Below are 27,204 nucleotides of genomic sequence, written 5' to 3'. Positions count from 1 at the left end.
TAAAAGTTGCTGAATGTGATAAAGCTATATATTTTGTTTGTTACATATTGCTTTCAAAAATAAAATAAAATGGATGTATGTTTCCTGCAACTTTAAATGTCAGTTGATATATTATGGTACTGCACATAGAGTGTGGTAGGAAGTTGGTGAAAATAATAAAAAAATATATCTTTGGTTGTGCTTGCATAGTATAAAATTGTACTGATATTTCTCTGATATGAATGAATTTTGAGGGTAAATGCCTTTGTACAGTCTTTTTTACGTTTCCAAATAGAAAATAAAGTATCTATTTTAATTTGGACTAAAAATTAAGAGATTTCTGCTGTCAATTAAAAAAAATACTTTGTGAAGACTGTGACAATGAAATTAGCTTTATATTGTGAATGTAGTCCTATGGCATAGACAAGCAGACAAATTCAGTTATGATACACAGTTACAAGAGTGCTATTCTTAAGTGTGTATGCATGATACAAATAGAATATAAACATATTAATTATTGGCACAAAATGTTTTTCTGTAGGCTGCAGCAGGAAACATTATTAATATGCTTTGGCAACTGATGGAAAATAGCCTTGAAGAACTTAAATTGCTTCAGACAGTTCTTGTACTTTTAACAACAAATACAGTTGTGCACGATGAAGCACTGTCTAAGGTAAGAATTTGTTACTGCCAATTAGAGTACTTATATCCAAGAGGAAAAAAACAGGGAGAAATTCTACATATGAAGCTTTTGAAAATAATAGAAGAAGAGGGAGATATCTTGATTCTGTTTTATCTACTGGCTTTATGTTTAGACTCTGAAACAGAATTTCTTCTAGCTTTCTTTTTAGTCTGTTTTTTAATTCCTCACAACAACAAATTCCTGACCTAATGAGGACTTAAAATAAAAAAACACTGGACTAATGCTTATTCTTCTGATCTGCTAACTTTTCTATTTCTATATCTATAAATTTTCTATTTGTGAAATTAGCACATAGCACAGTGTAAGTTGGCACTACTGCAGCAAATATTAGAAGAAGCTGCCCCCCCACTCTGGCCTGAATCTCTTACCTAGGTAGTTCAGTTACTGCTCTTTCAGTCTGAACTGAAATAACATTATGAAAATTTTAAACATTATACAATTTCAGATGTTATGTTACAACTAAGACAAAAAGTAAGTATACTGATCATTTTAATCATAAACTACAAGATGAGGAACAACACTATTTACCCACCTGTGAATTGTAAAGTTCTGTTTAAGTCCCTTTTCTAGACTTCATTTTATTTGTTTTCTCTCCAGCATAAGGAAGATTTTTTTTTTAAACAAACCATTGTAAATTACTGTCTTTGTTATGCTCTGCATTCAGTGTGTCAGTTTAATATGAGAGATATGAGTTTTTTTTGAGAGAATAGAATTCAAGAATATTTTTAAGGTGTTATGTTCTGTTGGAGTGATTTCAGTTTTTCTTTGCTTCAAGTTTTAGAGAAATAACTACCCAGGTTGTTAAATGTGTAGATATTGAAAGCATTATTAATATACTTAAACAAGGAAAATAAAAACATGAAAAGAGAACAAAGCCAGGTTATAAATGTCTGCTGAACACAGGATGATAATAGAAAATTAAAATAATATGTAAATGAAAAAATAGAAATTAAATAGAAAAATAGATACCAAATAGAAACTTAGTGAAGACTGAAGGTTTTGTCAGTCAGCTCATTTTGAGGTGAGTATGCAAACTATGTCAGGCTCTTTATCACCATCTTGTTTCTTTTGTTCCAAATGATGCTCATTTTCGAAATTAGATGCTATGTTCTAGGGCAGAAACATCATTTTTGAAGAAAATGGAATTCATTTAGAAAATGGGATTCTTGTTCTTTAACTGGGTAGCAGATGTTCTTTAGCAACCTGCAATAATGTTGTTTTACCAGGTTTGAATTCAGGAGACAATTGCTGTTTAAGACTACTGTAACTTTCTCCTCTGCATATCCCATATCTTTCGTGGCAATGTGCCACACTACAATGTGCATCACTACACATTTCGTCCCTTGTTTATTCTAATTCCCCTTCCTCTGTACTCTTCCTCCTGCTCCCTTAGGTTCTTGACATCTACATCCTAATTCACTTAATTATATATTTTTAAAATATATATACATGTATATGTGTGTGTCTCCCAAACACATTTTTCAATATCCCTTACTTATTTCTTCATACTTCTCATGAAGGTATGGAATTACTAGAGTTTCTGCATTAACCAAATATAAGTCTTACTTAACATGAGTAGAATCATGGATTGGTTTGTTGCTTCCCTCCCCCAGGATTTTTTTGAGAAGTATTTGAAAGTAGTGTCATTTTCCGCCCCCCCCCCCGTGTTGAAAAGTTCTTGGTGAAAATGACTATGAGGCAGACGTGTATTGCATATTCATGTTTCAGCTTGACTGATTGAAATTAACTTACTGGTAAACCTTGTAAAGGCCCTCAATATAGGCATTGCAGTTACATTAAACTACACAGTCATGCAATGTCTTCTGAAAGTCTAAAGGTGTATAATGTATTGTAAAATTTCAGACTAAGATGGGAGGGGGATGCCATATGAGCAGAGTCCACAAGAAAGGAAAGTTGTGCGTATTGTGTGGCTCAGAGCATGGCTGGGTGTGGCTCACGTTTGTGCAAGAACATGAAATAAGGACAAAAGAACAAGAAATACAGGTTTCACCACACATACAGATATTACATGTCAAAATAAATTATAAAATAAATAATTATAATGTGTTAGAGGTAATACTAAATCCAATGGGAAACACTATTCAGGTCACTGCCAGCACAGTGACATATTAAAATATACACCTTAGTGAAGAGTAATAGCAGCACAGCCAACATGGTTGTTAAACTATTGCAATTTAATATAGGAGAAGAACGGTGTAAGATTATGTCAATTTTAGCTTTGGAGTTGTCTGACCTTTCTACAATTAACTTTATAATTCCTATGTCTTTTTTTTGGCGTTAGTATTCATACAAGTTGTTTGGTAGTGATTATGGTGTATTTTCTGTATGGTAGTTACTGTTTTATTGGTGCATCATAATGTCTTTAATACCAATTCTAGTTTACTTTTAGGAAGGATTGCTAAAGAGATTTTTGGCTAGGATAATCCATAAACATTCTGATTCTTCAGATTTAAAGTTATTAAAGATTTTTTTTTAGGCAACCTTTGGAGAAGCTATAGTGGAAAATATTCCCCAATCAGCTATCTTGATTTCTAGCTAAAAGGTAAAGATACAGTGTTGTAAGGTGTGTGTTTTTTTTTTTTTTTTTTTTTTTCCAGGCAATTGTACTTTGTTTTCGATTGCACTTCACAAAAGATAATATCACGAATAACACTGCAGCAGCTACAGTGCGACAGGTAGTTACTGTTGTATTTGAGAGAGTGGTTGCTGAAGATGAACGATATAAAGGTGGGCGTACTTCTTACTATGCTTGCTTTTATTAACCTGTTGTTTGGACACATGTTAGATGTTTATATTTTTTCAGATAAAGTAGTAGTAAAAAAAATCTATAAACTTTATAAAAACAATCAGACATTATTCATTTTTAAGGTCTTTTATGCATTTATTAGTATTCAAAGGTGATGAAATCCTCAGCCATTGTGTCAGTCAGTATACATAGATAGATAGATGTGTGTATATACATGTATATATATACATGCATATATATGAAAAATATATAATTATTTTTTTTCAAATTGTGAGAGATGGTCTTTGGGTTAGTATTGCAAAGGACATTGGGGTGAGGGAAGAGCAACTGACATCATTTACCTGGACTTTTGCAAAGCATTTGATACTGTCCCCCATGATGTCCTTGTCTCTAAATTGGAGACATGGAGTTGACAGATGGACCACTCAGTGGGTAAGGAATTGGCTGGGTGGTCACACTCAAATAGTTGTGGTCAATGGCTCAATGTGCAGCTGGAGTTCAGTAAGGAATGGTATTTCTCAGAGGACAATATCAAGACCAGCCCTGTTTAACATCTTTGTTGGTGACATGGACAGTGGGATCGAGTGCACCCTCAGCAAGTTTGCCAATGCTACCAAGCTGTGTGGTGCAGTTGACACAGTGGAGGAAAGGAATGCCATTCAGAGGGACCTGAGCAGGCCTGAGAGGTGGGCCTGCATGAACCTTGTGAGGCCAAGGCCAAGTGGCCTTGAGGGAGGTGATTCCCCCCCTCTGCTCTGCTCTCGTAAGACCCCACTTGGGGGGCTGTGTTCAGCTCTGGAGCCTCTAGCACCAGAAGGACATGGATGTATTAGAACAAGTTCAGAGGAGGTCCATGAAGGTGATTATAGCGGTGGAGCACCTCTCCTGTGGAGACAGGCTGAGGGAGCTGGGGTTGTTCAACCTGGAGAAGAGAAGGCTCTGGGGAGACCTTACAGCAGCCTTCCTGTACCTACAGGGGGCCTGCAGAAAAGCTGGGGAGGGACTCTTTGTCGGGGGGGTGTAGTGACATGTAGGGACATGGGGACATGGGGAAATGGTTTTAAACTAGAAGAGGGCAGGTTTAGATTAGATATTAGGAAGAAATTATTTTCTCCAAGGGTGGTGAGGCACTGGAACAGGTTTCCCAGAGCAGCTGTCCCTGGGAGTGTTCAAGGCCAGGCTGGATGGGGCTTTGAGCAACCTGGTCTAGTGGGAGGTGTCCCTGCCCATGGCAAGGGGAGTTGGAACTAGATGATCCTTAAGGTCCCTTCCAACCTAAAGTATTTTATGATATAAAGTGAGGGTAGCTTAGATTACCTAGCATGAAATGGATGACAGTAGCAGTTCTCAAGAGAACGTGCATTGTAAAGAATTACTTGGTATTCGTGATATTTGATATTCAATCTAATCCTTATTCCTCTACAAATGGTAAGTTGTTGAAGAATTGCCTGGCCATTCTTTTAGGGTCTCTTTGTAAGAACGCTTAATATGTACTTGATTTTGAACAGTTCCGTTGTTAACAAAACTGACTTCTGTTTTCATACAGACACGATCGAACAGCCAGCTGCGGTTCAAGGAAATAGTAACAGAAGATCTGTCAGTACACTGAAGCCATGTGCTAAAGATGCATATATGCTTTTTCAGGTAGTTGGGCAGCATATACTTACACATTTGCAGTTATGATTGGGTGCTTCTGTGTCTCTGTAAGAAATCTCAGAATCTGCTGTTGGCATATTGGTAAGGTCCTTAACCAGAGCTTCAGGCCGTCTTACGTGTGTTTATTGTAATTGACAATGATATGCTGTATCTGAGAGGGACGACTGGAAAAGCTAAGCATGTGTGTTGGCATTAACTTTGAGATTCTTATTTGCCTTCGCAATGTAAAATGTATAATGAAAAATAATAATTTACATTCATCATACCAATAAAAATCTTCTTGTCTTAGCAAATTCACTAATTTTGAGATATCTTTGAGGGCAAGAATAAACACAATTACTACAAGGATACCAGTCAATTAACAAACAATTTTTATTTCATAATAATTTAAGTAAAATATTTGAGGAAAAATTATGTTGAAGTGGGAAAATTACTAGGAGTCAGAGAGCAGATTTTTTTGTAGACTCAAAAATTATCACAGTAAAAGACTGTGCAGAGGATGTTAATGTTATTGTATTTCTTTTTAAGGATCTTTGTCAGTTAGTTAATGCTGATGCTCCTTACTGGCTCGTGGGTATGACGGAAATGACCCGAACGTTTGGCCTTGAACTTCTTGAGTCAGTCCTCAATGACTTTCCACAAGTGTTTTTACAAGTGAGTAGTTCTTGCAGGGAAAGTTAGGAAGTCTTTTCTTTACGTGTGTAGTAATATTTACACATCATTAACTTCTCTTTAATTTAGTGGGAATACTACCTTCAAAAGGACCTGTAGCTTTTATGCTTGATTTTTCTTTTTATTTGATAGAGACGTATTGCATGCATTTTGTCCACTTTTTTCTATCATTCATACTTTGTGCATTTTGTGGAACATGTAATACTATGTAACACTTTTTATTTTGCCAGTTGCATCCCCTCCAGAGTTGTGTTTTCTTATCATGTATCATTTGTGACACTTATGGATACAGCACTGTAATTTAATTTGTAGTATCTCAATGAAAACTGTAACTTTGCAACACTTGCAAAGAAGTAGCAATCACAACTATGATTTGTGTGCATCTACGATACATAAAGGCACCATAATATTACAGTAACCCATTTTGGCAGACATTAGAGAAATTAAGAAGGTTAATATATAATAAATGATGTTTTAGCAGGCTATTTTAATTTGCAAAATACAAGAAGAGGAGTGTACGTATGAACTTGACTGTGTGATTTCATCATTTTCCTTGGTAGCTTTAAAATGTTGTCTTTCTTCCTTTTCATTCCATGAGCTTTTAATTTATACCAAGATTTACGTGACTTCGGAGTACTTGATCTTAACAGTAAATGTAAATAACATGCATAATCAGAGCTACTGAAGGCAACTGAAGTGTGTCTGTTTATAATTTATGAAAAATGCTTTTTTTTTTTTCTTTCAGCATCAAGAATTCAGTTTTCTTCTTAAAGAAAGGGTATGCCCTCTTGTTATAAAGCTCTTCTCCCCAAATATCAAATTCAGACAAGGTTCTAGCACATCATCTTCCCCAGCACCGGTGGAAAAACCATATTTCCCCATCTGTATGCGTTTGCTGAGAGTAGTTTCTGTTTTGATTAAGCAGTTTTACAGTTTGCTGGTAAGATTATGTTCAAATTTTCTTTATGCAATTCTTTTTTTCTAGATATATGCTAGTACTGTGGTGGATAATAGCATTAATTACCTGCTGGGAACTGTTGACCTATACTGAGGGAAGAAAAGTCTAAATATTGTCTTCCTCTTATGTGTGTTTGTGTTTACATGTATTCTACATATATTATTTTATTAAATGTGGGCTTACACAAATTCTCTGAGTAGGTTAACTGTTGTCTTTTCTATACTTCACTTTCTTTCAATTAAGATTTTGGGAACCTTTTTAATCTTCTTATATTGCTTCTCTGGCTTTAGATAGCATTGATTACTGCATTTTGACAATAATTGCTAAGAGGTTTTTGATTCCTGTTGCTAAAGCTGTTTACAGAATGTTCATTAAAAGCACATGTTCAGCTGTTCTGTACCTCCCAAATTTTAGGTATTTGCTTTAAAAAAAAAAAAACAAAACTCTTTTCTTTTTCATTTTCATTTGTTTACTGTAGCACGTTTATGAATTTTGTTGAAATATCTTTAAAGAATTTAACTCTTTCAATACAACTGCATATGTATTAGCTTGGCAAAACAGATTATTAGGTATGTTTTTTGCATAATTTTGAGTAAATACTTAGTAAAAGTATTTTTTAGATCCTGTGCAAAATTTGCACAAAGATGAGACTCCTAAGATGAAACAAAAGATTTTTGGAGAAAATGTTCTGCAGGAGGCTTTTTATTTTTTATCTAATGGCTATAAACTATGTCTTTTTTTAGGTAACAGAATGTGAGATCTTTCTGTCATTGCTGGTTAAGTTTCTGGATGCAGACAAACCACAGTGGCTAAGAGCTGTTGCAGTAGAATCTATTCACAGGCTTTGTGTGCAGCCTCAGCTATTAAGGTATAACATACATCAAATTTCACTTTTACTTACATTTTAAGAAATCTTTTTATTTTTTTCTGGTGGAAAACGCTTCCTAAAACATCGTGAATATCTTGAATCTTGAAATTTACATACAATAAACTATTAAAGATAATTTTGTATAAATCAGTAGGCAATACTTATTATCCAGGAAGGACTGAATTACAGTTATTTGTATATTCCAAACCCTCTGTCTCACCAGCATCAAAGAAACATTTACTCAAAACTGAAGCTTATTATTCACTTAAATATTTGCAGTTAAAATGTGCTTTTAGTCTCCAAATTGTCAAATGTTTATTATATTTCCTAAAATACTTTTCAGGTCCTTTTGTCAATCCTATGACATGAAGCAACATTCCACAAAAGTTTTCCGTGATATTGTGAATGCTCTGGGGTCCTTCATCCAGTCACTATTTCTTGTACCAAGCACAGGGAATACATCAGTGACACCAAACCAAACTGGTAAAGCTTTGTCCTTACTCTTTTTTTTTTTTTTTTTTTTTGTAATGATCACATTAGAATTTATTTGGTTTGATACAATTCTCCACTTCAGCATTCATTTAGGTGATAGCTCGAGACAAGCTAGTTTTCAGGTCTGTTACACAAAATGATTTTACATATGTATCTGTATCATGGAGAGGACTGCTCACAGCCAGCAGAGTAGCAGTCCTACCTATCTGTATCTGCTTCTACAAGCTCCTTGTTTTGCAACTTTTCTGAGGGAAATTATGAGGGATGTATTTCTAATATCTGACTAGTATAAACTTGACTGAATTCTGTCTGATTTGGGGTGGATGTCATTGAGGGTTGTGTGCAACTGAAGTTAGTTAGATAGTGTGTTTCCTTCCTCTTTTGAGAGGTGATAGCAAATTCTTCTGGATTTTTAGGGACAAAATTGGACTGAGGAAGCCAAAGAGTAAAAAGATGGATCTGTGCTTTATGGATAAGCTTTTTCTGTAAGCTGAAAAAAGTCGCTTACTGAAACTAAACTTAATTATCTTTTCTTGCAGCCGGGGTTGTGGTGTTTCACATAGTATATTTATATTTGGCATAAGGAAGAATCGTTTTCCTGTTAATCCCTTTGCAGGTAGTCACATCTCAATAAGGGCTTTCTGCTTATTCCCAGGGTTCTGGAAGCAGAAACCTCAGCAACAAACAACATAAGAATTTCTAAGGGTGTCTTTTGACATGCCTTCTTAAAAGAGATAATTATATTTTAATTATGTTTATTATCTCTCATGTCTACTACTAAATTAGCAAACATTAAAAAGTCTGTGTTTAGACTCATACCTCCCAGCGTTCCCTCATGAAGTTTGAATTACAAGTGGGTGTTAACATTGCTTACGTGAAGAAATCTATGTTGTTGTTTGATAGTTATCTGTATAGAAGCTGATAGAAGAATTCTATTACTTCTAGGTTAGTTTAATGCACTTAAGTAAATTAGAAAAGCATAAAACTGCGTATTTTCATCATATGACACACAGCACACACACAAGAAGCCATTCACCAAATACTCATTCTCCTCCAAACTTACATTTTTTCTTTGCATGAAACAGCACTGCAGAAGGGACACACTCTTAGTGCTGTCACTATTTTTCTGGCTTATAGTTCCAGTTTGTTTCTCCTTTACCTTTTCAATTCCTCTCATCTGAGCATTTTTCATCTCTCTTTCTTATGCATTTCCCTGTGCCTCTTTTCCTTCTGTGGCCACCTCTAACAAAGAACATACCAATGCTTAATTTTTGAACTGAATCTTCTGGCTGCAGTGGTAGTCCTGTAGCAGCAGGCTGTTTTATTCAATTGTGGTTGACTTTAGAGCCTCAGTTTTGCAATGGGTAGCCATTTCATGGGAGAAGGTGAAAACTGCGTCAAGTTTTGTGTCACTATTTCATTAGTATAAGCCTTTTTACCACTGTAAGGAGTTAAGATGATTTAAAAAAAAATAGTTTATAAGTGTGACTGCTTGGTGAGATCACAGAAAACAGCACCAGTGCAGTTGTGTTCATGTCAGTGGCAGTGCTTGGTTGACCAGTTTAGCAGTATGGTATTGGCTTTTAACCTGTTGAGCTTTACTGTATTGAAGTGTATTCCGATATGTTTTTGCATGTATTCATATTGTCTGGATTAGTAGTTTAGCCTCTTTACATAATTAAAAGAGAGCACACCAAAATGGCAGTTGTTCTGAAGTTAGGTGCTGTGAGTCACCTTTTTTGGGAATCTGCACATGCGGTACCTACTCCTAGTATGTATACCTCTTCTGTACGAAAAAAGTCATACAGACTTCTTTATATGTACAGGAAATGTATATATACAGACTTCCTTGTCTTTTCATCTGTGTTTGTTTGTTTGATTTGTATTTTTGGCTTCTTGCATTGGCACCAAAATTTATTCCACCCTAGCTGTTGTTTGGCACATTGCTGGCTCTTCCCTGGTGATGTTAATTTGTACCTTGGGATGGAGCAAATTCACACACTAGAGTTCTCTTTGAGTTTCTTCGTGTGGCTTTTCATTTCTGAAATCTTTAGTTTGCAGTAAGCTTCATTCTTGGAATGATTAGCCTTACTTTTCTGCTACTTCTAAATGCAACTATTCAAATAGTCCTTAAATTTTATTTAAATATGTTTGAAACTTCAATAATATATGTATTATTTCATTCAGTCTATTTAAGTTCACTTTATTCAGTGATTTATGCATGCTGCTGTTGCTATGCCTTTCACAGAACGTTTTATTCTGACTGAAAGTAGGGCAGTTAGTATCCACTACACCATTTAAACTGATTACTTGCACATAATACTATGTTGTAGACAGCAGGGGGAGCTCAGAAATAGTTTTTTGTATTGGTGATGGTGATGTATTGAGCAGGGCATCTCAGATTAATCTACGTCTCAACTTAAAAAAAGGATGTTTGCTGATCACTGAAATTACACTGTGAGAATGATTAATTTTAATACTTTGGTTTCCTCAACAGGAAGCAATGCATCTGGGAGCACTGGATCAGCACAGACAAACCCTGGAGTGCTTGGAATGGGGGGCGGTGCAACTGTATTACCTGCCTTCGAGTACAGAGGAACTTGGATACCTATCCTGAATGTAACAGTACAAGGCAGTGCTAAAGCTACCTAGTAAGTACCATTATCTTTTTGTTTGTAACAAATATTTTCGTTTATAATTTGTCTAAGGATTTGTTTTATGTTAGTGATTATTGAGGTGTTCGTTTAGCTGGCATTTTATGGCTTTTCTTGTGTGGTGAGGTGGTCTGATTTTTAACGGTTTTGTCCAAATGCTCTGGATTCTGATCCAAATATCCCCTATGGCTCTAGCATCTGTTGGATTATTTTTTTTTTCTACCATACTGTTGTTGTATAACTCTTCTCTTTTAGGCCTTGCTATAGTGTATAACAATTTTAGAATGTCTTCTGGTGGGCTCTGCAATGACAAACATTAAGGACGTTAAGCCTGAAGAAAGCTTTTTGGGCAGAAAGGAATAGTGGCACTACAGTATAAAAGTGTCTGGTATGTTGTAGCTAGTATGTAGACTAGGAACGCCTAGTCCATCTAACAACATTTTGTAAAGCAAATCATGAAATAGTAGTTGTTGGGGTAGCAGGTGGTTTCTGTAACAGAACACCTTGCCTTGTGCAGACACTGCTGCTGTGGCAGCTACAATTTTATTGGATTTGTAACCCAGCAGTTCTTTATGGGCTTTTAAGGTAAAATATGAAGAAAAGTAGCAATGAGGCTGCAATTCCAGAATAATGATGTTGAATGCTGTATGAATACAGCAGTGAATCATGTAAATGTTTCCTCTTTGTACAAGTAGCTTACATTGTCTACCTGTGCATATAGGTGATGGATATTTGGTCATATATTATCTTCCTCTGGCAGGCTTTTCCATTTGTATGGACTCATTGTATGGACTCGAAACTAATGACCATGAAACATCTGACTTGTTATCAATTTGTTCTAACAATATTTACACTGTCATGACTTTCTGACCTATCATCTCTGTTGTTCCTATGTGCTTCTGTTCTTTGGAACAGCCTTATAAATGAAACAATAGTGAAACTAGAATAATTCATTTAGTGATACTTGCTTATGTGTGTTAATGTCTTAAAATATTTATTGGCAGGTCTAAATACTGTACTCAGTGTTTGTACCCTTTCATTTACTATTTTATTTAATGTCTCATTTACTCTTTTCATTAGTGACTTTATAGTCAAGTAGTTGACTTTCTTGAGAACGTTTGTTTTTGTCGATGTTCTTACTCACAGTTGCACTATTACATGATTGCTTGTCATGCTTTCAATTTTTTAGTTTGGAAATGCTGGACAAAGTAGAGCCACCTACAATTCCTGAAGGCTATGCCATGTCGGTGGCATTTCATTGTTTACTGGATCTTGTCCGTGGTATCACTACCATGATTGAAGGAGAATTGGGAGAGGCAGAGACAGTCAATCAAACCACGACAGAGACAACTTCATTACCAGCACAAGCTTCAGAGCGGCAAGACTTGCAGTCTGTATCTGACCAATCAGAGAAAGAGCTAGGTATTTGAAAATGCAAATATTATATAACGTACAATAATTTTATGTATAGCAGGAGTAAGAGAGTTGAAGCTTTGTTGTTTGAATTTATTGTTTTGAAATCTTATGTCAAAACTTTTAATGAAGTAAGGGTTTTTTGGTTTGTTCGTTTGTTTTGTAACAGAGCAGCAGTTATCTTACAAAGCTTGACCTGATATACTGTTTCTGTCCTCTTGCACCTTAGCCCTGCACTCCTCATGGTGTGTTAATGCTGTTCTACAGTGTTAATACCATGTAAGTGGGATGTGAGGGAGATAATAGTCATTCTGTCATTCTGTTCTCCAGAACTACTGTTCTGCCTTCCTGTGTCCTTAGCTCTTAAGGGACAGCCTGAATGGAAGAAATGTGGCTGTTATGGCCATATTACAGAAAATTTTGTTTCTACTAGCAAGATGAAAAGAAAAATGTTTTAATGGAAAGACTTTAAATAAGATGCAAGTATTTATTTAGGAAGAACTTTAGGAAGAACTTACCTTCTTCAAAAGTGGAAATAGTACCAACTACATCTCGTATTTGTATAGCACATGAGGACTCTGTATATGTATGTACAAAAAGACTTGGGTATTGAGTGATTTTGGCTTGCGTACAAGGAAGATGAGATTCTAGAGCTGAAGTTTGGACCGAGGCATCAGAGCTGCAGAAGGGAGAGGAAATGGGTTTGTCTGGAGCAGGGTCTGCGGCCTCAGCAGTGCAGAGCTCTCCATGGTGCTGCAGGCAGCACACGCTGTGCCTGGGGGCTTGCCACGGCCTCGCAGTGGGAGGGAGGAATGTGGGAATCCATATAGGCAGATTATAGCTCTGTTAGGTTATATTGGTTTTATTCTAGAGAAGTGAAAAAAATATCTAAGAACCTGGGGAAATGTAAATGTGAGTGGAGAGAGATTTTTCCTTCTCTGAAAAATTTCAGTAGTGTATTTATTGTTTACCCAATGTCCCACATTTATGAACTTACGCCTGCTTGTTTTTATAAACAGAGATTAAAAATAGTTCTATATACCTTCATAGGATTTTTAAAATGTAATTTAGAATAAGCATTGCACTGGTGACATTTTTTGCTTTAGCAATATTACTTTAAATGTGACTGTTTAAGTGGTAATGGTGTGTGTATACACATGGATATGTGTTTGTGCATACATATATATGTGTGTACACAAACTTGAAAAGTTCTGGTAGCAAACACTGAATGTTCATGATAATATTTGTCTTTAATAACTTTCAATTATGCATTTCTACTATAAACAAGTATATGCATTTTATTCAAGTTAACAGAGCTGTCTGGGAAGAAATGGTCAATGCCTGTTGGTGTGGTCTTCTTGCTGCATTATCCCTCCTACTTGATGCAAGGTATTTGGTCTTCCGTCTGTCTTGATTTTTCAATTCCAAGTTGTATTTTGAACTGAGTTTTTATATTGGTTGACAGTTGTTTGAGAGAGCTGTTTGTAGTGCGTAAGTAGAGAGGCATCTATGGGTTAGTGATGGTTAGACTGATCTGTTACAAGTAAACTACATGGAGGTCCCCAAAATACTAAAATAAACCTTTAAAATATTTCAATATAGAAAAATTAATCAGATTTTCAGACTTGCATTTAAACTATTTAAATGAATTTTATTCCTTTATACCTATGAATGTTAAAACATGTTGAAATGATACTACTCATGTTGTGACTAATGTTTATAAAAGCATAAATAATATCTCAGTACTTGTTTTAATGTACAATTTTTCAATTGGAAGAGCTGGTTATTAAGTAATAACTTTGGTAACTTTATTGTTGCTTTCAAAGAGTCTTTTGCTATCAGACACTAATTTCTGATATTAGTATCTCCTTATAGTTTCCTTTGCGAAGTCATTCATAACTAAGGACCATTTTTATAGGAAATGGATCTGGAGAATTCTGTTGATTGATTACACTTGCTCTTCAGTATTTATAGTGTTGCCAGTTTCAAAGTATGAGTTCTCACTGATTTCACTTTTGGTTAGCTGCCTTCTGTGCCGTGGGTTAATTTTTACTGAACAATGTGTACTGTTTTTCAGCACTGACGAAGCTGCTACTGAAAATATTCTAAAAGCAGAATTGACCATGGCTGCACTTTGTGGAAGACTGGGTCTTGTAACATCGAGAGATGCCTTTATCACTGCCATTTGCAAAGGTTCCTTGCCTCCTCACTACGCCCTTACTGTATTAAACAGCACAACTGCTGCTCTGTCCAGCAAATGTAAGTATATGGATTTTTCTTTATTATTTAAATATGTTTAATTTTGTTCCGTATATTGTCCATAAATCTGTACCCATATTTTTATCAGGGTATGATTACAAAGATGCACAACAGTATTGTTGTTTGGCATATAGCACTTGGCTGTACTAAATTTACTCAAAATCTATAGTCAGGTTCTAGACAGCCTCCTTTCCAGAACTATTTAGTCTTGCAGCATCTGATATGTATCATTCTAGTCAACCTAAAACTTCCCTGGATGCTTAGCATATATCAGAAGTTCATATTCTAAAGAGAATAATATGTAATTAAGGCATTCAAATTCCAAAAAAGTCCCTGTCAAGAAACTCAGATAATTAGTATCTGACTAGAAGATCCTACATTTGTGGTGTGCTACGGTCTTTTCTACAATTGTATAGTGATTGGGAGTACTTACTGAGTAAATAGAAGGTCTTAAGTTCTGAGCTCTATTGAGCTTCCAAGAGATTCAATTGGTGCTTCCTATATTCTGAGATAATGCTGTAAATCACAGGGCATGCCATGTGAGGATATACACTGTCTCTGATTTTGAAAACTAGTTTCTGTGTAGCCAGAATTGCAACTACGTGGTGAATAGGCAGATGGGCTTAATATTAGACCTCTTAATGTGAAACAAAAATACCATAGTATCAGAACAAAGAATGGAACCTTTTCTCCAGCTCACAAGCTAAATGTATTATTAGATCACAAGTCTGTGAAGCAGTACATGTGACTGAGCTACACTAATCTCTGTGGAGTTGAAGCAGTGAACTTAATACTATTTAACTTAGGTTACTCTTCTTTTAACAAGTGAATTATAAAAAGGGTTGCCTATAGCCCTGTATTGGGAATACTCCACTAGGTAGCACTTGTGAAACCTTAAATCTGAGGGCACTAGCAGAATGGTAGTGCACAGTTATACCATTTATAGTTAATAACCACGGATGACTGAGTTAAGACAATCTGAGGCTCGTACCTTAGCATTTTAGCACTAATATTTTAGTCTTGACACCAAATATATTAACGTATTGCAAAAGAGAGGGAGAAATTACTACTAGTTCCTTTAACCCCATAAGGTAATGACATAATAATCTAAATACAACTGAAGGTTTCAGTTAAGTATTTCAATGAATTGTAAGCTATCTTAAAACTAATACTGTGAAAACATTGTTAGGAGTATGTTTGCCATCACTCAGCAGTGGTGGTGGTTGTTACTGCAGTTAGTACTGGTTTTAAAATTTGTTTTTGTTTTTTTTTTTCATTTTTCTCTAGCATATTCCATTCAGGGACAGAATGTTCAAATGATCAGTCCCTCAAGTGAGTCTCATCAGCAAGTTGTAGCAGTAGGGCAACCCTTAGCTCTTCAGCCACAGGGAACAGTAATGGTAAGTACAACTTGTAAACGATCTGTCCTTCTTACCAGCTCCTTTCTGCATCTCAGTGTGTCTCTGTTTTTATCACAAAATCAAAATGCAACAGTGTGTGAGCCACTATGAAGAAAGTTAACTCTATCCCAGCCAAAACCAGCTCACCTAGAAACACTGTTATTATATAATAATAAAAAAAGTGTTTTGATTTTTTTTTTCTTTCCAGCTGACTTCAAAAAATATTCAGTGTATGAGGACATTACTCAACTTAGCTCACTGCCATGGAGCTGTTCTTGGTACATCATGGCAACTTGTCCTGGCTACTCTTCAGGTATGATACAAAATATTTATGGTTTCTTATTTGCGTTTCTTTGTACTTTAGTTTTGAGATTTTATGTGACTAACCAAAAAAAAAATAATCTATTCATGGTGTACTTTGAATTGTCTTGAGTAAGTACGGTAGCATTTTCCTTGAATTCTGTTTAGTTGGAAGGCTGTAAGCTAACTTGAGTAGAATGTTTGTTTCACCTCAGCTTTTCTGCTGAAAATCATCCTTTTGTATTTCAGCATCTTGTGTGGATTCTGGGGCTGAAACCTGGTGTTGGGGGTGCCTTAAAACCTGGAAGAGCTGTGGAAGGACCCAGCACAGTAAGCATGATTGTACATTTTATAGTTAATGATTATGCGGTATTTTCTGTTGCAACCTATAAGATAATTATCTCTCTCTTTTCAAGGTTCTGACCACAGCAGTTATGACGGATCTACCAGTTATATCCAACATACTTTCGAGGCTTTTTGAAAGCTCACAGTAAGAAATCTTATCCTATAATTAAAATAATGTATGTGTATCAAACTTGGTTGTGTTTTGATAGCTGTTATTTTTCAGGTACCTTGATGATGTGTCTTTACATCACTTAATAAATGCCCTTTGCTCCTTGTCTCTGGAAGCCATGGATATGGCCTATGGAAACAATAAGGTATAAAAAGAGTTCTCTATTTTCCTCTTATGTGCTTTTGTGAAAAAAGCAGACAACTTGTGCATTTGTCTTTTAAGCTAACTATTTCTAATATTAAAACAGTAATACATTGGATTTTTTACTCCAGAATAAAAAAAAAAATATGAACCAAAGAATGTATTGTTTATAATGGCTCATATGATTACTAAATCCTGTAGACACTCTCATCATGTTATTGCTGTGGTTTTTGTTCAGTAAGGAATGTCATGTATTTCCATTTATCAGGTCATGGATGGATAAAATTTAAAAAGTCCCTGTAATTTCAGAGGACAGGGATTCTGACTGCCACAGTATGTTCTGTGAGATGCTAATTCTCAAAATTGTTTAATGGTATGCTTCAGGTAAAGCATAACAATTTAGATATTAAGTAAACGTTAATTCTCAAAACGTCATTTCCCATTCTGGGAAAATTGTAGTATTCCTGTCAGCCTCAGAAAATAATCCTTAGCTCAGAAAGTTTAAAGACCATATGATTGAAGAAAATTGAATGTGTCTTCTAGTCATAATCTAATCTCAGAGGAGGATTTGTGAAAGTTTTCACTCGATCTATTACACTAGAGATAATGATGACAGAAAATATACTTGATAACATTTGACAATTGCAGTAACAAGACAAAGAAAAGATAATGAATTAAAATAAGATCTTTTGTGTGTTTAAAATCAGTTGAAAATGAGAATAAAATATCAGCAGAAATGTGAATGATGAGAAGAATAATTCCAGTGCAACTGTAAATTTTAAATATATGTCTATTGATTTATTGGAGCTTATAATAAATATTTGCATGTGTATTTGATGAATGGGAAATGTACCATACTCCTGCAGGGCATTCATGAAGCAGATGGAAGATAAAGCATAAGGGAAGTCCTAAATTAAATGTTTTACATTATTTGTTCATATACAATTTTAACTTTAAAGGTTGTGATGGAAAGAAGGCTGGTTTGCTAGTAAAATATGTTATAAAACTGATTGAAGAGGGGACTATGTAAAAATGGGAGTTTTGAAAGGAGTACTATGGCTCTGGCTTATTGTACAAACTTGCAGAAAACTATTTTAAAAATATATGAAAAAAGTATTGTTTGTGATAGGCTGTTGCTACCCCCTTGTGGCTTCTCATGAAGTACTGCAGAGGCTGTGTAAGCTTCCCAGCCATACTACCTAGGCTGTGAATGCTGTCACAACAGCTTGTGAAATGCAGTACTCCAGTGGAGACTAGTTAAATCTTAATTTACAAATCAGAATGTAGTGAAAGGCTCTGATGTTACCTAAGTTACCTCAAAGTCATGTGTTCAAATTCCCTTTTACTAAGGAACCATCGCTTTTTGCTGTTGCTAAATTACTGGAAACAGGACTGGTTAACATGCACAGGATCGAGATCCTTTGGAGACCTCTGACAGGTCATCTCCTGGAGGTAACTAATTGTTTTTATTAGTTATACTAGAACTTAGTTTTTGTAATAAGGAAGACCTTTTGGCAATGCATTTTTAAAGAGTAAATATTTCTTTTAATCTGAAGTGTATTTATTTGGGTGTTCTGTTTTATGCACGTTGTTTTTGCACTTTGATTGCATCACAGCTTGAATTTAAAAGTTAATTTAAATGTTTAAATTCCTGTATTTTATACTTCTTACTGACTGTCTTTACGGTGCTGTTGATCTTTATATGTACGTGTTTTACTTACAGTAACACAAACAGGCTTTATTTGGGATTCATCTAGGGAGATTTTAAGATGTGTTTTTATGTCCATACCAGATGGATTGAAGCCATTAGGTATACTAATGAAGTTTTTTTGTTTTTAATAAATGTAAATTAACATTTAAAATGGTTTCTTAAAGAGACTACTGGCAACATAGGTGTCATAATCCCATTTCAATTTGTAGAGTAAGTATTTTGACTCTTACATGAAAAATGTGTTTCAACAAGGAAGAAATCTTAAATTCTGAATTTGAATTTGAAACTAAAAACAGAGGACAGACAATATACAATGTAATTGTAACGTTTATTAATTCTCTACAGGGCTAGTTAGAAGAGTGAGATACAAGAACAGGGTTAGATTTAAAGAGAGTAAAGGACTGTAGGGGGTTAACCTTGGCAGGCTACAAAGTGCCCACACACTGCCCTCTCATTCCCCCTTCTAAGTAAGACAAGGGGAGAAAATATGATGAAAAAAGCTCATGGGTCAGGATAAGGACAGGGAGGTCGTTCACCATTTACTGTCATGGGTAAAACAGACTTGACTTGAAGAAGATTAATTTATTGCCAATTAATAACAGAGTGGAATAATGAGAACCAAAACTAAAAGCACCTTCTGGCCAGCCCCTCCCTTTTCCCAAGCTCTCCCAATTTTTCTACCTCCTCCTCAGCCACGAGCTGTGTAGGGAATGGGGGCTGTGGGCAGTCCATAGCACTTTCTCACCACTCCTTCCTTCCCACTCCCTTCCCTTGCTTCAGTGTGATGTCCCTCCCTTGGGATACAGTCCTTCACAAACTGCTCCACTGAGTCCCACGGGCTGCAATTCTTCAGGACTGGTCTAGCATGGGCCCCCCTATGGGCCGCAGTTCCTTCCAGAAAACCTCCTCAAGTGTGGGCTCCTCTCCACAGGCTGCATTCTGCTCAGGAGCCTGCTCCACCATGGGCTCCTCTCCATGGGCTGCAGCTTCCTTAGGTTGTGTTCACCTGCTCTGGCATGAGGTTCTCCACGGGCTGCAGCGTGGAGATCTGCTCCGTGTGGGACCCATGGGCTGCAGGGGGACAGCCTGCTCCACCAGGGGCCTCTCTCTGCACAGGCTGCAGGGGAACTGCTGCTGCCTGCCTGGAGCACCTCTGCTCCTTCCTTCACTGATCTTGTTATCTGCAGAGGTTTTTTTTCTGTCACATTTTCTCACTTCTCTCTTACAGCTGCTGCACAATGTGTTTTGCGCTTTCTTAAATACATGTACACTGTACCAAAGGTGTGCCAGCAGCATTGCCAACTGGCTTAGCTTTGGTCAGGAGTGGGTCCCTGCTGAAGCTGGCAGGAACTGGCAGTGCCCACCACAGGGCAACTCCTGGTCTCTTCTCACAGAGGGCATCCCTGCAGCCTCCCACCCCAAACAAAACCTTGTGATGTAAGCCCAATGCAAGCAGAGAGATTTTCTTCTTCATTTTTCAGAGTGTCAGGTGCTTCCTTCGAACCACTCTATTATTTCAAACAGTGTGAAGGATTGGCCACCTCTATATGGAGATCATCTCCACATAATCTTTTATCTAGGCAAAAAGAAAAAAAAAAAAGGATACTTAAAGGTTTAAAGACTTAAAGCACAGGCATCTCTTTCTCTTGTCCTTTCTTCATCTCCAAGACAATAAGGTTCACCATCCACATCTTGGGACACCATGTTTTCATCTAGTAAGCAATCTGGTTCAGTCTGCTATCCATTTTGGGTATTTGTCAGTGTTTTGTAGGAAATGCATAGTCTATATCAATTTATTTTAAAGTACTGCCTTATTTACTTTTAAACCTTTGTCATTGTGGTACAGTGAGGAAGGAGAGAGCACCAGCTGCAAATTCAGTTAAAAACAGCCCGAGGGACGAATTTCTTCCCTGTCTCTTAAAGTGATCATCTGATAAGATTCGGAGCACAATGAAGTATTTCAAATTTTATCATCTTACATAAAGTAACAAAAAAAAGATCAGTAGAATAGCTATTTCTTTTCTTCATTTTTTTTTTAACATGAAGCTATCTCTTCTGCATATCTCTCCTTTTCAGTTTGGCTAGTGTCCAATACGGAGACAGTCCACCAACCCAGTCCAAACCACCTGCCTTCCTTATGATCCTGCCTTGGATTTTGAAAAGTGCTGGGTTCTCACACCATCAGAGCTAGAGCTGGAAGGGTGGATATCAAAAATTATATAGAGGCCAATGAGACTGTAGATACTTTATTTATTTGAGGGCAACAGATACAGGATTACAGTTCATACTGTGTATCTATGCAATGGGTTTGCACAGTGTTTTTATTTTGTTCTGTTCTAAAAAAACTGTTGGAAAAAATATTAGGTTTAGATTACAAGGAGAAAAAGAGAAAGGAATGAAGATATTTGAACTTAAGTGTGAAATAGCATTCACTGTTGTTTTGTCAAGTTTTTGAAATACTGATGTATAAACACTTATTTTATATTCAGTAAGTAGTCACTTTTTGTATTTGGGACCATTGAAAAGTAGACGCTTATTGTGTTGATTAATATCATGATTCCTTATGTGATTATGTATGTTAAGCTGTGTGTGTGAAAGATGAAACTTTAGAATTCTATTGTAGCTTAAGGGCGAGTTAAATCTAAGAAGAGTTGTTTGGTACCTTTTAGTCTATCAGTATCTGAAACAGCAGTTAGTATGTTGATTTTGGAGAGTGTATTGACTTGAGCTGCTGTTTTCAATTTGTTTCCTTCTGTGTCTTTCACTGCTTCCTTTTGCTTCCTTATTCAGAAGGTATGTCCATTCAAAAAAAAATTTATTATCTTTTTTACTATTAAACCTAAATTTAACATTTAGAGAATTATTGTATAGTTGTAAAATATTTTACTAAACTATTGTATGTTAAGGTCCACTACAATTTACATACCAATTTTAAATATTATATATATTCAAGTTTTGGTTAAATAAAAGTGCCTTTAAACAGAACACTGTTTTGTTTTCAGGTCTGTCAGCATCCCAACTCCAGAATGAGAGAATGGGGAGCAGAGGCTTTAACTTCTCTCATTAAAGCAGGTCTGACATTCAGCCATGATCCTCCATTATCACAGAATCAGGTAAAATAAGTTTACAGAAAAACTGCTTTCCTCCTTTTCTGGAACTTATAATGAACATAAAATCAAAGTCTTCCCTAGAGGAAGTTTTCTCCAGTTCAGTGAATAGGAGGCATTCATAAAGCAATTTTACCATTGAGTTTATAAAGCCTACAGCTGTAACATTCGGTTATAACTATCGAAAATCACCTCGTGCATTCTAATGAGCTACCCTCTCCTTCCTTTTTCATAACATACATAACATTTCATTTCATACATAACAAAGAGTGGTGATGCTTGCATATCCTATCTGTTTGTTAGAACAAATAGTGGATCACCTTCATGAGTGCAAAACAATTCCAGAATGTTTTGAAGTATGTTTGTGATGTAGTGGCATGTAAAAAAATAAATTGCCTAGACATCTAAATCACAACTATTCAACGCATTATTAATAAAGCATTCTAATATTTTTACTGAGGTTCAGTGGATAGTATGTTCAAGGTCTGTTTAGTAGGAAGCTGAGTCTGGTCCTTCTGAATGAGCATAAAGTTGCATGACTTTTATGCAACTCTGACAGCATGCTATACCTGCTCCCTGAGGAACCTGAAGACCTGGTAGGAAAACAAAGAAAAAATGCAGATTTCCTGCTGAGATCCTTTATAAAGAGCTTTTTTAGAAGGGCCAGTCTGACACTTGACTTTCAGCATTAAACATCTTCTTAAGAATCTTAGATTGGTATTACATGGTTTCACATATTACACATTAAAATAATTAAGAATCAGTTAAAGCTTATTAAGGTTGATAAAAACTTACTGTTTACTTTTAGAGACTGCAGCTGCTTTTATTGAATCCACTCAAGGAACTGTCAAATATTAGTCATCCTGATATCAGGATCAAGCAGTTGGAGTGTGTGCTACAGATTTTGCAGAGTCAGGGTGACAGCTTAGGACCTGGTTGGCCATTGGTCCTTGGAGTCATGGGGGCAATCCGAAGTGATCAGGGGTAAGTGGTCAAAATAAAATTTTAAAATCATGTAAAATGACAACAGTAGAAAGAGTCCTTTTTATTTTCATACTTTAATAATTACTTTGATAATAGCATAGTTTTTGTTTTCATTTTTAGCTTATGAATAATTTTACTCAACAGACAGTTTTGGTAATTTTTGATGTAGTGCATGCTTTTATTTTACTGACTTACTCTTTTAGAAGACCAAAATAATTGTTATAGCTAGGGAGCATGACTGGTCTTCTTGCCCACAAGGGAAAGTAAGAGGTGAAGTTGCAAGAAGCTCTTTTGAAATGAGCAGTGGAATGAACATCTGACCCTGGAACTGTAAGCATCAAGAACTATTTCCACACGCTTGGACTGTATTGTTCCTTCTTTGGTATTAGTCATGACTCTGTGTACTATGATAGGTCATCAAATAACTTGGGTATTGAAAGAATTCACTTTGGCATATATCTCTTTTCTATCCATTTTAGTTTCTGTCTTCTGGCCATACGAGCACCTCTTAAGTCCTGTCCTTTCTTCAAATGCTTGGAGGATTTTGCTCTTGTAGCAGTATTGCTTGCTCTGATGGTAATACTTGCCAAAATCCCCAAGGATATTGGCATACTTGGTTGCGAGCGTTCTCTTTTTGATAGCCATGCTTCCCTTCCTATAAAGAATATAGAATGCTTTTCTTCAAACACATAGCATTGTTTGACCACCTCATATCAACTACTGTAGGAAAAAAACATTAAGCAAGCCTTCTTTTCCTTGGGAAACAAATGAATATTTTGCTTTACTTATAGCTGTGATCTCAAGATGCGGGCACTATCCATACTCTAAGTATAAGCTGTTGACTATTAGACTTTATTCGCAAGTGTCTTCCCTCTGCTCAGAGAACTTCCTGGAGACCAGGGTAGAAATCCATTTGCATTCCAAAATGTCTTCGCAGGCTGCTATAAATACAGAAGATGCCATTTTGAAAGCCACTGATCCTGAAATCACTTCTGATTGCACAATGCTAGCCTGCAAAACAAAAGGAAATCTTCCTTTGAAGAATTTCCTTTTCAGTGGGTTGTCAGTTTATTTTAAGGATAGATAAGGCACTGCAGAATATTTCAAGAGCTACTTCTTACATTTGTATTTACCTTTTGGGTGGCTATCCATAACATTAAGGACAATTTTACATTTTGATCAGCTGTGTTGCTGTTCCAGCTTGCATGAAGAACTTCGAAACCTTTCTCCAAATGCATATGTGAGGACATTAATTGGGAAATTAACTTCTTTGAATTTGTTCTAATGGCCTTACATTTGAATATAGAAAAAGAGGTTACTTGCCCATTATTGCAGTTCTTCAAAATGAGCTGTGTAACTATACTTTCATTTCCTGCCTCCTTTCCTTTTCCTGTAGAGTCCTTGAAGATCACATACCTGTGGAGTTTTGTAGTGGAGAGGGAACTGCAGCAGTTTTGGGTGTGTTTCACTTCATAGACTCATGTAATGAATGCAAAGGAAAGTAGTGTGTGAAAATTTCCTCCATAAGTTTAGCAAGGATATATCCTTTGGTCTTAATGTGGTGGGATGGGTGCCTATTTGCAGTATGCATATTATTACGCAGAATTATTAGTTATACTTTTATTGTCCGTGTGAACTTCTGTGTGCATTTCTCTGGCTTCCATCTCAGTCTGGCTGTTACAATACAGTGGTCCACCTATGATGTTCATTTTGAATTAATAGAAAAAAAAATGAAAGTTTCTTTTATATAGGATTCTGAAATAAGTATTTGACATCTCTACTCTGATTTTGTTTTTTTTTCCCCCCCCTGAATATATATTCTGAAGAACACTCATTTTATGTGTTACAAACCTTTGGATTTTTCTTTTGTACGTTAAATATTAAGCATTATAAAAACTGTACTTCAATCTAAATACAGCAGTAGCAGTTTGTCTTCCCTATTTTGTATTTACCTATACTCCACTGCTCTTTTATGATTCCTTCATTTTGTTTCTCACTAAACAAGATTTTGGTTGTGGATAGTCTTCCTTCATGGAGAACTCCTTCTCACAACCCTTTTCCAGACTACATTTTAATTTTATCTGTTTGTGCTCAGAATTTAATTCTGAAGGCAGAGTATTTATTAAGTGCGTATTTAATGGCAGATATTTTCAAAGTACTTTGACTATCATGATATAATATTGAAGCATGTAAGACTACCTTTATATTAGCATACATCTTTCCTAATAAATAAAAATACATTTTCCCACCTGTTTGGCATACTTCAGGTACATACTTTAAGTTGAAGCTTAAACAGAATGTCACATCTCAAAAAAGTTTAGTTGAAACATTTTAAATCTTGTAAATCCATTTCAAAATTTATATATATATATATATTTATTTTCTAATATTGCTATCTCCTGATGTACTGTATTCAAAAAGTTTCCGTGCTCTTGAAGAAACTTGAAATTAGAGTGTGTGTATGTATTTTGTTTTTGTTTTGTTTTTTTTTTTTTAAGAGAGTCCTTAATACGGACTGCATTCCAGTGTCTTCAGTTGGTTGTGACAGACTTTCTTCCAACAATGCCATGCACTTGTCTACAGATCGTTGTTGAAGTTGCAGGAAGCTTTGGACTTCACAACCAAGAGCTAAATATTAGCTTAACTTCAATTGGTTTGTTGGTGAGTTTTACATTAGCCTACAATGATGCTGCTTCCAGTTTTTTTTATTCCAAATGAAAATCAGTCTGTAGTCTGTTCTACAAATGAAAGCCTAAGCCCATTTTTCAAATTGTTACTGGCATCCCATTTAGTCATTTGGAATCATATGTAAATTGAATGAGCACAGTTTATCTTTAATCTTCCTGACTCCAAGGTTGTATAAAACAAATAGTATTGTGTTGTAAATATGTTCACCAGTATCACATTTTTGATACAAACTTTTCCTTTTTCTAATATCTCATGTATTTGTGGCTTAAAAGCTAAGGCTAAGAAAATTACTTTCTGTACCTTAGAGCGTTTATGTGCTATTTTATTCCATCAGTGTAGGGAACCTTATAAAATACTTTTAAATGTGAAAATGCGAAACAATTTATTTCATGATCATTAAGTGTGTTGTAATATTTTTATTGTGCAACAACATGTCTTATTTATTTTCTAGTGGAATATTTCCGATTATTTTTTCCAAAGAGGTGAAATAATTGAAAAGGAACTAAACAAAGAAGAAGCAGTGTTACAGAAACAGGCAGAAGAAAAGGGGGTAGTGCTGAACAGACCTTTTCATCCTGCACCACCATTTGACTGTCTTTGGTTATGTCTGTATGCCAAACTTGGAGAACTCTGTGTGGATCCCCGACCTGCAGTTAGGAAGAGTGCTGGGCAGACATTGTTTTCCACTATTGGTGCTCACGGAACTTTATTGCAACATTCAACATGGCACACAGTGATATGGAAGGTATGTCGTGTGAGCTTCTTCTGAAGGTTTTTAAAACTTAATTCTCATTCTAGTAACTGTTGGCACACTGTTTCAATATCCGTTAGCTAGTTTATTAACATTCTTTTAAAGATAACATATGGTTGCAGAAGTCTGACTTCTCATTTTATTTTTTTATACTTTTCTCTTGTCCTTAAAACCTCTTTCAAAATGTAATTTTCTTATCTTGATCATTTCTTTCTTACACAGGACTTGTATAAAAGGGCTATTCCTTTCTTGCGCAGATGAAAGACTCCTCCTGTTGTGTGAAAACACGTTGACATTTGAAAGTCATCTGATTGGATTGATCTTATATTAGATTGAGCTTTGCTTTGCCCTCTGTTTTGTCTCTCTTCTTTGAGAAGGTCTAGAAACTTGTTCTGGATCACAATCATGTTGGTTGTGCCTTGTGGAAAAATTGGGCTGTGGTTGAGTCTGTTGCCTACTGCATCTGTTGTTGAGGTATCTGAGATCCATACATTAGTACAGATCTCTAACAGTAGCCTTCTGTTACTAGTACTGACACTGTTCTCAGTGGTTCTGATCATGCTGTTTCTAGTTCTTCTTAAGTAAACATCAGTTAGCTGATAAGTACTCTTAGCTGTTGCAGGGACTGTGTAGAATAAGGGAATTCCCAAGATGACACAGTGACATAAAGGATAACAATAAATTTACTATTTTTGTTGTTTTACTGAGAATACAACAATGTTATTTTAAAAGTTGCTCCTCTTTTATTTTTTTCTGACTATTGCAGGTTTTATTTCACCTCTTGGATAGGGTTCGAGAGTCTTCTACTACAGCTGACAAAGAGAAAATTGAATCAGGAGGAGGGAACATCCTCATCCATCATTCAAGGGATACAGCTGAGAAACAATGGGCAGAGACATGGGTGTTAACACTGGCTGGAGTTGCAAGAATATTTAACACCCGGAGATATTTACTGCAGCCTTTAGGTAAAATTTATGGTTTAAAATTACTGAAAGATACAGTAATGAACTTCCAGCTTTGGATATTTTTGCCATTACAGTACCAGGCAAGAATCTTAATCTTAGCTTGGAGGTGTGTTTCTGTTGTCTCACCTCAAATGTGATGAGAAATAGAATTTTAATTTGTGCTCCTTAGAGCCAAAAATCCTAAATACCGATTTCATCTTCCATGTCATGGTACTTGAGATG

The 27,204-nt window shown here is 35.8% G+C and overlaps 1 protein-coding gene across 2 annotated transcripts in view; it reads left to right on the top strand.

Annotated features, from left to right (window-relative positions):
• MON2 (MON2 homolog, regulator of endosome-to-Golgi trafficking) overlaps positions 1 to 27,204 on the top strand; it is a gene marked incomplete at its 3' end in the record, with an annotated part of 69,849 nt that overhangs the window by 17,131 nt on the left and 25,514 nt on the right. For both annotated transcript variants that reach the window (XM_084284396.1, XM_084284395.1), the window contains exons 4-25: positions 521 to 652; positions 3,301 to 3,430; positions 4,996 to 5,093; positions 5,634 to 5,759; positions 6,523 to 6,717; positions 7,479 to 7,603; positions 7,947 to 8,086; positions 10,593 to 10,746; positions 11,939 to 12,171; positions 13,470 to 13,551; positions 14,240 to 14,421; positions 15,709 to 15,821; positions 16,030 to 16,134; positions 16,371 to 16,451; positions 16,538 to 16,611; positions 16,690 to 16,780; positions 18,127 to 18,228; positions 21,490 to 21,600; positions 22,403 to 22,578; positions 25,077 to 25,239; positions 25,718 to 26,011; positions 26,784 to 26,982. In XM_084284396.1, coding sequence (XP_084140522.1) covers positions 521 to 652; positions 3,301 to 3,430; positions 4,996 to 5,093; positions 5,634 to 5,759; positions 6,523 to 6,717; positions 7,479 to 7,603; positions 7,947 to 8,086; positions 10,593 to 10,746; positions 11,939 to 12,171; positions 13,470 to 13,551; positions 14,240 to 14,421; positions 15,709 to 15,821; positions 16,030 to 16,134; positions 16,371 to 16,451; positions 16,538 to 16,611; positions 16,690 to 16,780; positions 18,127 to 18,228; positions 21,490 to 21,600; positions 22,403 to 22,578; positions 25,077 to 25,239; positions 25,718 to 26,011; positions 26,784 to 26,982 — 3,106 coding nt within the window. The remainder of the gene's footprint in view (positions 1 to 520; positions 653 to 3,300; positions 3,431 to 4,995; positions 5,094 to 5,633; positions 5,760 to 6,522; positions 6,718 to 7,478; positions 7,604 to 7,946; positions 8,087 to 10,592; positions 10,747 to 11,938; positions 12,172 to 13,469; positions 13,552 to 14,239; positions 14,422 to 15,708; positions 15,822 to 16,029; positions 16,135 to 16,370; positions 16,452 to 16,537; positions 16,612 to 16,689; positions 16,781 to 18,126; positions 18,229 to 21,489; positions 21,601 to 22,402; positions 22,579 to 25,076; positions 25,240 to 25,717; positions 26,012 to 26,783; positions 26,983 to 27,204) is intronic.

Source organism: Netta rufina (genome assembly GCF_964035555.1).
Source record: "Netta rufina genome assembly, chromosome: 1".
Lineage (NCBI taxonomy): Eukaryota > Metazoa > Chordata > Aves > Anseriformes > Anatidae > Netta > Netta rufina.
The sequence above is the reverse complement of the archived record's forward strand: the minus strand, read 5'-3'. Positions and strand labels throughout refer to the sequence as shown.